We start from the raw sequence: 11,283 nt of genomic DNA, 5'->3' as shown, positions 1-11,283 counted from the left end.
AAACATGATTGAGACTACCATGTGGCTATTTCCCTATCTGCAGGGGTGCGGTGCCAAGATGCTCTGGCCTGGATTGGTGAGTGCCCAAGTAGTGACTTTTTCTTCTTCTTCCATAAAAGGCAATAGGATGTGGATTGTGGGAGCTGGGAACAAAAACCGTTATCAAAAACTAGTTTTTACCTCTCCCCGTAACACTGCACTGCCTCCGAAGCTCTGCAGCTGGCAGTAGCTCAGATAGCGCGGGCTTTGCAGAGCGCCTTTCCCAGCCCGCAGCCTCATAGGCGAGCACACACCAGCTACATTACGACCGACCCTGCCTATAAGGGACCTCAAGACAGCAACAGTCCCGCCGGCCGTGCGCGTGCGCCCTCCTTTCGCTCGCCCCTGTTCATAAACCAATCACATGACCCGTTCCGCCTCCTGCTCCTTTGTTTGTTTTTCTCCGGAACGCCTGAAGGCGACGGGCGTTCCGGAGAAAAACAAACAAAGGAGGGGCGGGGCGAAGAAGACTAGAACGAGACACCGCGCTGTTCTATGACGTCATTGTGCGCCGGTCCGCTCGCCTTTGAGAATTATGTAGGATACTCCTCAGGAGCTCGCGTTCTACCTATGGAACGCTGGCAATAGATGTATCGCGCGCCCCCAGCCCCGGAGCGCTGCAGACGCGGCGGGCCCTAGGCTGCATTCCCAGGAGTCTGCGCTACGGGCTGCTTGTCCCCGCGGCTGCTTCTGGGGTTCGATCAGCCCTGCTGCTCCGGCTGCCGCGGCAGGTGGTTACCCAAGCGGCTCGCCCTGTGGGCTGCCTGGTTGCAGAAGCAGCAGGAAATTCTGCGACGGTGCAACCTCCTCGTCAGTCTGGGATCTTGGCTGGGGCCGTTGGGCTGTCTTATAATTTGCTTCCATTGGCTGCTGTGCATGGGCCTGTCTGGGTCCTGCAAGCCCTTGTTTTCTTAGTGGTGAGAGGAGGGGAGCATGGCAGCCTCTGCATCAGAAAAAAGCAACAAGAAGAAAACAGAGAAGAAACTTGCCGCCCGAGAAGAAGCTAAGCTGCTGGCGAGCTTTATGGGAGTCATGAATACCATGCGAAAACAGGTAGGGCAAGAGATACAGCTTGAAAGAGCAGAACGTTCTTTGTTCTTTCGCTGTTTGTGATGAAGTCTGCCCTAAAAGAACCAATGTCCAATGTCTAGTAGGAAACTTCACCACCCCTCAGTCTTAGTAAACTGATCTAACCTTAGGTTTCCTAGTAATTGTAGGTATAACATGTCATCGTTAGTCCTCTGTTTTTTGATACACGTGTGGTCTTTCAGTGGCTTCACTGCTAGCTTTGAATATAACACATTAAGCTGTACTTAAGTAAGCTATCCAAGGTCTGAATTCTTGTTTCTGTTTTACAAGCACCAAGACTTTAAAGTAACTTTCCCGAGGGTGCATATCCTATCAGATGTTGAACCGAGAAATCCTGCAAACCCACTTGTATTTCCTAGACTTTTATCTTTAATACACGAGGTATCTTCCTGCCTATATGTTGATTGCCAATACATCTTTCAGTGGTACTTTGTTAAACCACTATCTCCTCTTAATTAGTTTAGTAGGACATTCACCAATTCAGAGTTTGAGTCCAGCCAAAGTTAATTTCTCAACTAGGCTTTTGTAGTATCCTTTTATTAAATGAGTATGTTCATATAGAATAATCTAGAGATCTTGTGGCACTTTTTTAGGAAGGGATTTTGTCCATCCCTATTTAATCCATGTACATACTGGTTTTTGATAGGAAGATGTCACAAAAGATACACAAATAGTCTTAACACCCAGCATGCTTTGAGCATTATAAAAAATAATAAATAATTGCTAACATACGTATGTGGTGTGACATAGTAAGCATCCTCATGTATTGAAAGTTCTGTTATTGTTATGCGGTGTTGCTGATACTAAAACAGGAAGAGTTACTGTAGTGGGTCCACTTTCTTATTTGAGGTTTTCTTTGCAGTAAGCCAAAAAGTCAAATATGGATAGAGGGCTGAGTTATTTTGGTTGAAACTGTACTAACACAAACTTCTTTCAGAGACTGTTGAAATTGAAGTGGATATGCACAGTCAAAGTCTTTATGCCTGGTGTAGACGGAACAGGTGATGGGTATTTTTAACATGTATTCATCCACTGTGGAGAGGAAATACAACTCTTGCCCATTAAATCAGTTGAGATGATTCTGCTAGAACTCAGGTAGCAACTTTACAAATAAATTCACCAAAATGTTGTGTTTCGTGTGCAACATGGCTGCTTACTTCAGAAGCCCATGCTCATGTTTGTAGCCTGATCGATACTACTGAGTCTGTCTCTGTTCTTCTGAATTGTTGTATGCTGGCTCGAGCCTTGTCTTCAGGTTGATCAGCCTCCCAGGCCAATAACCTGATGGGCAGCCAGGTTGCCTGTCACTTGGTGAACACAGTTTCATTGTCCAATATCTTGACTCTAGAACTGGCTTTCTGATAAACTGTCAGAGTTCATGAAGTGCCACTACTGGGGAAAAAATTAACCTTTGCAAGTTTGGTGCAAGAGCATCCAGATAACTAAAATGATTGATTCCCTGATGCAAAGGAAGACCTATTTCTTTTTTCTGTGAGGAAGTTAATCAGAATCTATATAAAATGTAGGACAGGAAGAGACCTTGATAGGTCACCTAGTCCAGTTCCCTGTACTGCTTCAGGACTAAGTATTAGCTATATCAGCAGTTCCCAACCACCGGTCCGGGTACTGGTGGTGGGCCACCAACTTGCTGAGCAACACACTCTGCCAGGCCACGCCTCCAGCTGCTAATGAGCCCTTCCTGCTGGGGAACTCCATTCCCTATAAGTTGCACGCTTGCACATGTACTAAACATTCTTCTCCCACCCTCCCACAGTGAGTGGCATTGCAGGCTGTGTGCCGTGGCTGGAGCCTGCCCGCCGTGAAGCTGTTCCTACTGTGGCAGTCTCATCATGGCCCTAGTTCCAGTTCCAGCTCCAGCAACAGCCATGTGGCCCATCCAGTGGCCCAGTGTGCTGAGTAGCTGCCCCATGTCCTTTCTGTTGCAAACAGCATGTTTGGGACCAGGGAGCAGAGTTTTCATGGCCATGAGCGGCCTTTATTGATACCAAGGAGGATCAGGTTAGAGGCCCCAGAGATCCGGGCTGGCTGTCTGCAATTTCTGCCCCTCCTCCGGCAGGGTCTGGCTTCCCCCACGGGGTCTCCCCTGCTGGCTCTGGCCTACACCACATGTTTGGCCGCTTCCCATGTTTGGCAGCACCGGTCAGAGTTGTGCGGGGGAAGCCTGGCTCCTTGACTCAAACCAGCTGATGTCAGCGGGGCTAGTACCACTAGTACCACCCAGCTATTAGATGGATGCTGTGAGCCCGAGACGTGCATGGACTGAGTGTCTCGGCATCTCTAGGCCCTGACTGTTAATGGCCTGTGGAGGAACTCTTGAGCCACCAGAAACATGGTTAGTGGAATTTGTGGGCCCCTCTATAATCTGAGGTGGGGCCAAAAATGAGGGATCCAGTGTGCGGGACAGGGCTGCCAGTGTGTGGGATAGGGATGGGGGTGCAGAATTTGGGTGGGAAATAGGTTACAGGAGCAAGCTGGGGGTAGGTGTCTGGCCAGGAGGGAGGGGTCAGGAGCAGGGTGCTGGTGGGGGTCTGGTCAGGGGGCAGGGGCAAGGTGCTGGTGGGGGTTTGGGCAGGGTACAGGGGAGTCTGGTTAGGGGGCAGGGTGCTGGTGGGGGTTTGGGCAGGGGGCAGGTGGAGGCTGCTGATGGGGGGGGGGTGCGGGGGTTCTGGCCAGGGGTCAGGTGCTTCTGGGAGTCTGGGCAGGAGGCAAGGTGCTGGGGCAGGAGGCAAGGTGCTGGGGTATGGTGCTAGAGCACGGGGCAGGGTGAGGGTGGGGACAGGGTACTCATGGGGTGGGGTCTGGCCAGGGGGAGGGGACAGGGACAGCTTGAGCTGGTACCTGGGGATCCTTCAGCTGCACTCCAGGTCTCAGGAAGCATGCGGGCTGCTCTTCCACTCCCCCAAACAGCCGATGCACTTCCTGAAAAGCCGGGTCTGTCATGTGCCGTCAACTTCCTTCCCCTTGCTGCCTTCCTGGGGTCAGGGGAGTAGGAGTCCCAGGACTGCGCCAGCTCCAACTGCTCAGGAAGTACGTGCCCTGTTCCTCCACTCCCCACAACAGCCATGCGCTTCCTGAGCAGTTGGAGCTGGCATGGTCCCAGAACTTCTACTCCCTCTTCCCCCCCATGCTGCAGGAAGCCGGCGCTACCTCCATTGTCGCTGGAGGTAACGTCAGTGGGGGCTGCTGCTTCGGGGTGGGAGAAAATGGGGGAGGGCCTGAACCTTTCATAATCAACTGGTCGTGCCCCCCGATTGACCAGTCGATCACGATCGACGGGTTGGTGACCACGGGTCTAACCTATACTGAAAAACTTCCTGTGACAAGAGATTCCACAGTCTCCCTAGGAAATATGTTCCAATGCTTAAGAAAAACTTCCCAACTGTAAGGGCAATTAACATCTAACCTAAATCTTCCTTACTGCAATTTAAACCCATTACTATTTGTGCTGTGCTCACAAATGAAAGAGAACAATTGATCACCCTCCTCCTTGTAACATCCTTTTATGTATTTGAATACAGTTACTGTGTCTCCCTTTTATTCTTCTCTTCTCCAGATTAAACAACCCCACTTTTTTTTTCAATCTTCCCTCATGGGTCATGTTTTCTAGACCTTTAACCATTTGTATTGCTCTCTTCTGGACTTTCTCCAGTTTGTTCACAACTTTCCTCTAGTGTGGTGCCCAGAACTGGTGACATTACTGTAGATGAGGCCTCTTGTGTCTTGCTTCTGCTAATACATCCTGGAATGCTCTTTGGGTTTGGCTGTTTTGTTGTTTTGTTTTGTTTTGTTTTGGTGACAGTGTTATATTGTTGACTCTTATTTAATTTGGTATCTATTATAACCCCAGATTTTGTTTCTACCGTATTTTGTCCCAGGCAATAACTTCCAGTTTTGTATTATGTGCATTTGAATTTTCCTTCCTATGTATAGTACTTTGCATTTGTCCTTTTTAAATTTCAGCCTGTTTAATTCAGACCATTTCTCTAGTTTGTCAAGATCATTTTGAATTTTAATCCCTTCCAGAATGATACCATCTACGAACTTTACAGATGTACTCTCTATGCCATTAACAAAATTATCTATGAAGATGTTGAATAAAACTGAACTCAGGAAAGATCCTTCTGAGACCTTAGTCAATATGCTCTGCCAGCTTGATTATGAACCATTGATAACTATTCTGAGATTAGCTTTCCAGTCAATAGTGCACCCACCTTATAGTAGGTTTGTCTAGGCTATATTTCTGTAGTCTGCTTATGGAGAAGGTCTTGTGAGACAGCCTTACTAAAAGTGAGATATCTGACATCTACTGCTCCCTCTACCCCTATTCACAAGGCTTGTTATCCTGCCAAATAAAGTTATTGGTTTTTTGTTTTGTTTTTTGACAAATCAATTTTTAGCTGTTACTTATTTTCTTCTGAGTAAGTATAAGTTGATTGTTTGTTTACTCCGTTATTTTTCTGGGTACTGAAATTCAGATGGCTGGGCTATAATTCCTTGGGTTCACCTTACTCCCCTTTTTATAGTTACGTACTGTATTTACCCTTTCTGGTCCTTTGGTATCTCAAAAATAATCACTAGTGGCTTAGAAATCTCATCAGCCAGATCCTTAAGTATTCTAGGGTATATTTTATTAGATCCTGTTATCTTGAAGACATCTAACTTGTTCTCTTCCTATTTTATCCCCAGATTCTACCCCTTTTATGTTGTTGTTCACTATTTTAGTCATCCAGTCATTGCTAAATATCTTTGGTAAAATCCAAAACAAAACAGGCATTTAAGACTTAGGCCATCACTATGTTTTCTGGAAGAACATATATCAGTGTTCACATCACATGCCCCAGCAGTACCCAAGTAACTACAGTTCAAGTCTCAAGTCGAGTCTCTAATGTCACTTTTGAGTCAAGTCCCAAGTTGAGTCTCAAGTCTTAATTTAAAAAATGTCAAGTCACTTTTGTACAAGCCATCAATATCGGCATTTTCAGACAATTTTTTCACCAAGGCGATTTAACAAAATTAGCAAGTCTCAAGTCACAAACAATGAACCCGAGTCGAATCTCAAGTCAAGTCACCTAGGCGACTTAAGTCGGACTCGAGTTCAAGTCGTGGGACTCGAGTCAACAACTCTGATGTCTACAGCAGTTATTCTGGGGGTGGCCGTGCCTGGCGGTTTGGGAAGGCAAAGCCTTCCCCCACCTAAGCCACCAGATGCCCTGCCTCCCCATTAAAGTAAGGTAAAGGTTTGGTTGTGGGGGGGGAGGGAAGGGAGGGGAGGCCAAAGCGCTCCTTCCCCTCACCCCCACATAGGGGTATTCATAAAACCACACTGAAAAAAGACAGAATAACCAGCCAGGTGAAAGGGTCTGGTTGGGAGTGCCACTCCCCCCATCCCCGTCTGGGACTGCCCCAACCCTGAGCCTTCCACCCCTCGGTGCCTTTCGGGAAGATGGGAGGGCTGCAGCTCATATGGGAACGTTGGGAACATGCTGGCTGTTTCACTTGGTCAGGGAGTGGGGGGAAAGTAAACAGTTAATTTCATTCCTCAATCTGGTTGGGGAGTGAACAGAAAAGATGAATTTGGGCCTACCCCAGCCCTGGGACATGCATTCCCACCCCAGCTGTGCCCACTGGAGCAGCAGCAGCTGTGGAGAGATGCCTCTCTCCTGTTTCCAAGCTGCTGTGCTGAGAGAGGGCTGAGAGTCCTCTTTCCCGGAGGAAGCCTGCATATTGAATCCTTCATTACCAATCCCACCCCAGAGCAATGATTTACATGAAAAATAAAAAAAAATTAAGGACCCAAGCAATGCTGGGTGAATCTTCTACTGTTATACTTTAGATCAGTAACTAGTTTAACCTTGTTTTGTGCTATGGCCTTTCTGATTTTTTCCCTACATGCCTGTGATGGTTTCTATTCCTCCTTTGTAATTTGATTGAGTTTCTACTTGTTTGATTCTCCTTTGAATAACAGGTCATTGAAGATTTCCTGTGTAAGCCAACATAGTATCTTACCATACTTCCTGTCTTTCCTGTGCAGTAGGATAGTTGGCTTGTTGCTTTTAATAATGTCTCTCTAAAAACATGTTCCTTCAAAGGTGCGCGGCCACATGTAAAAAATTCTAAGCCCACCCACCTCCTTCCCAGAGCCACGCAGCAGCACTCACCTTCCTACTGGAAGACGAGCGGCGTGGCTGCTCCCAGGGCTGGGGAGTAAATGGAGGCAGGGACAGGGCTGCATTGGGAGGTGGCTGCTTGGGCAGCTGCTCCAGTGGCTGGAGCCACATTGGGGAGCAGCTGTTTCTGCTGCTGCCGGGGGGCAAGGCTGTGTGGCAAGCTCAGCAGGCAGCGGCTGATGCTGCTGCCGGAGGCCGAAGTCACAGCCACGTGACAGACTTGGCAGGCAGCTGCTGCTGGATGCCGAGGCCACCGGGGGTTGGGGCCACAGGCGGACAGCTGCCACTGCCAGCCGGGGGGTTTCTAATGCCATTAACATTAATTTTCCTGGCTCAAATTGTAAACTACAACATTTTTATTCCTTCTTTAACACACTTAATTTTAAGATAATAATGACCACATGATTATCATATGAAGAATAAGAAAAGGCACCAAAAGGCTCTTTCCTATACCAAGTTCTGCCTGGCAAAAGTATTAGGGAGCCAGTTATGTTTTTCTCATCATCTGGGTTGAACTTTATTTTGGCAGCACAGATTAGAACAGCTAGCACCAGAAGATTATCAGTGAAAACTGCAAACCCATGTGCAAGCCACTCCTCTTCTTTACTTTCTCTACTCTTTCTCACCCCTCGAATACTGCTCCTATACCAACGCCATGTAAAATTGTGACAATACCAGACAGTTGCATCAGCTGAAAGTAACCACATAGAAGTGGAATTCTCAGCTAGCCAGAACCAGCTGCTTTCTGGGCCCCACTTTGCACAGGGATGGCAATTTGTAAGAAAGAATCTGGCCCTATTAATTAATACCAAGTTTACCCAGACATTAATGCAGGGCCTCAGACAGCAGAATTTCTGCCCTGGAATTGAGGTGTCAACCTCTCCTCTGTAGAGTGTCCTTGTGCAGAGAAACCATCTAATTGCTTACCAAGAACAAAATTGCTTTCAATAATCAATAAAGAATAAAATAGCTTTGTAATATATCAGCAAAGCTGAAACAGAGGAAATATACAAAATGTCCTTTAAAAAAAATGATTTGAAGGGAGGAAAGGGAGGCATTCTAGAATGTAGAGCTGAATTACAACAATGCCTCTAGCTGGAATTTGGGAAACGACAAATTACATAACAGATTTCGGAAAAAAAGATTTCCATCTAGGTATTAGAGAGAACAAAAATGAACTTCATCTTGATACTTTAACATCCTTTACTTTAGTTCTGTAATTTTAAAAAACATTTTATTTTTTTCAAATTCCAAGATGTTAGCCTTTAATGTGGATTAATCCCTGTATTTTTAGACACAGTGGTTTTGCTGGTCTCCACATGTAATTTGAAGTCTGAATCTTCCCTATACCATAACATCTTAGAAGAAATTGTATCCCATTGGACCCATAGTAATTAATAACTGTTTAGATTTTAAACTATCATTGTGTTTTCCCTATGTCATTTTTGACTATGCACTCTTCCTTCTCCATATTGATGGGTTTAACTTTCTTGTAATAAGGGAACTTAATGCTACTGAAATTCTAATGCTACATGCTGTATATCCTTATGTTCCATTGAAGTCTTACATAAGTCAGTTTTAATGTTCTTAATGTCCATCTTAAATGAATGCCAACTTTAAATCTATTCATTTGTATATATTCCACCCCCACTCACTAGTCTTGCCCCAGCAACTTTTCAAGTTTCACAGTTGCTTTCTCTCCTCATCACTGTGTGAAAGATCACACAACTGGGAGAAACTGACTAGACCTAGGCAGTACTGTCAAAACATACCAGGAAACCCAACTGTGTAAAAAGAAAACTTTTTCAGAACTGTGAGATTACATGTTACTTAGACAATGGTAGATAAATATCATTTATTTGTGAAAACTCTTAAACTGACAACTCTTTTAAAAACATCAACTGGTTTGTTTTTGAGTTAATGCTTCGAGGTTCCATTTGTCTCCAGTATAAAGGTGTATTATTGTCTTGCTAAACAGAGTAAACCAAGATTGATACTTAAGCCTTAACTTGGATTGTCCCACCTTTGTTTGACATATTTAAACTACTGATTCTTCTTAAGTTTAGTAGTAGGATGGTTTTTACTTCACCTTTATGTGATGAGCCTGCTGAAGAGCACAGAAAGCAATTGATTTCTAAAAACTTCTTCTAAGATAATATTGTGTGTGTTTCTCATGAAGTTGATCTTTATTTTTTATTTTGTTGTTATTATCAGAAAACTCTCTGTGATGTCATTCTCATGGTCCAGGAAAGGAAGATCCCAGCTCATCGTGTTGTGCTTGCTTCAGCCAGTCACTTCTTTAACTTGATGTTTACTAGTAAGTCTTTTCAAAATTGCCTTGTTGTTAACCTTTTTATTTTAAAAGCTTTTTGCCGTGGGTCTCTGTTTAAGAGCCAGTCTCTATTACTTTGTTCAATCAGAGAGAACGCTCTTGTACTTTCCTCTCTCCTTAATTTCTGTTCTTCCCCCATGAGTCACTGCTTTTTACCCCTTTTATCCTCTCTTGGGGCTACTCATGTGATTAAGGCCTTGTCTATCGTTACTTGAAAGGTTGAATTAATATACACAACTCTAGCTACATTAATTGCATGGCTGGAGTCAACGTACCTTCATTCGTCCTTCACATTCTCCATAACAGCATCAACAGGGCACTCTTGGCATTCAATTTAATGGGTCTTTACTAGACCCACTAAGTCGAACTCCGAAAGACCGACCGCTGTAACGTCTATCTTCCTGGTAGTGAAGACATGGCCTAAGTATCTTCCTTCATCAGAGAGAAGGCATGTGAGAGAAAATATTTTATTGGACCAACTTTTCTTGGTGGAAGAGATGGAGACAAGTTTTCGAGCTACACAGAGCTCATCTAAGGTCTGCGAATATGTATGGCTAATAACAGACATTTAGTCTGTTCTTGATTTTTTTTTTTTTCTTGTGAGTCTTTTCATAATGCAAGAGGTTTTTTTTGTTGTTCCCTCCTTTCTGCTTTCACCACTCTCTCAGCACCTTCCACCATTAGGCACTTGTTTACAGAAATGTGAGTTTCTTTGGATGAGCAGTATCTTTTAAAAGTTTAGTTGTATAGTATTTATGTCAAAATGTGACTGTAATATACAAAAGGAAAGTTATTATTGGACTATTAGCAAGCTTTCATGATAGAGTATAAATTAGTTTTGTTTTTATTTTAAAAGTTCCTATGTTTGAATATTTAGATTCTGTAAATACTCCTCTTGGTGGTGTTTGGGTTTTCCCCTTGGCATAGTTGCTTTACTGTGGATTTTTTTCACTAATGGATAAATAATACTCAGTGATACACTCATGTAGTTCTATTTTACTTTCATTGCAGCAAATATGCTTGAATCAAAGTCCTTTGAAGTGGAGCTAAAAGATGCAGAGCCTGACATTATTGAACAGCTTGTGGAGTTTGCTTATACGGCAAGGTAATGTGTGATTTTTAAAAATGTCATTTTTGCCAGGAGGTTGACAACTTATTTATGATAAAATCTCAAAGAAAAAAATGCTTGTGTAGTTCAGTGACTTGTTTTTAATAGTTCCTTATTTCAGTCTTCCTTAAAATCTGTTAACATTTCTGTACCATTGTCATTCAAATAACTACTTCAACTAAAATGTTCATGTATGCCTGATTCTGAAAACACTTATACATGTATATCTTAAATAGGGCTTTGTGTGTGTACATCTACGCTAGGAGTTGGGGTATGATTTCCCCTCTTCGTGTGAACATACTCATGCTAACTCTCATCTGAGCTGTGCTGAGTACAAGCTGAGTCAAGTTAGACAAGTACATGTACATGAGCAAGGAATCACACCCATAATTCTAGGTGCAGACATGGCTTAAAAATGTATAGTTAAACTCTAATATGTATATGAGATCAGTACCATAGTGATGTAAATTTCTCAAATCGTTTTTCCATTGTTCCAGTTTAGGAACTTTAAAAAAAAAAAAAAAAAG

The 11,283-nt window shown here is 44.1% G+C and overlaps 1 protein-coding gene across 1 annotated transcript in view; it reads left to right on the top strand.

The window, feature by feature from the left end:
- The first annotated feature begins 556 nt into the window (after positions 1-556).
- Positions 557-11,283, top strand: part of KLHL7 (kelch like family member 7) — a 35,088-nt gene continuing 24,361 nt past the window's right edge. Inside the window, exons 1-3 of the mRNA XM_006138353.5 lie at positions 557-1,092; positions 9,531-9,633; positions 10,660-10,753. Of these exons, the coding sequence (XP_006138415.1) occupies positions 973-1,092; positions 9,531-9,633; positions 10,660-10,753 (317 nt within the window). The 5' untranslated portion in view covers positions 557-972. The remainder of the gene's footprint in view (positions 1,093-9,530; positions 9,634-10,659; positions 10,754-11,283) is intronic.

Source organism: Pelodiscus sinensis, chromosome 2 (assembly GCF_052426305.1).
Source record: "Pelodiscus sinensis isolate ZL-2025 chromosome 2, ASM5242630v1, whole genome shotgun sequence".
In the NCBI taxonomy this organism is placed as follows: domain Eukaryota; kingdom Metazoa; phylum Chordata; order Testudines; family Trionychidae; genus Pelodiscus; species Pelodiscus sinensis.
Note: the sequence above shows the minus strand (reverse complement) of the source record. Positions and strands in the feature narration are given on the sequence as shown.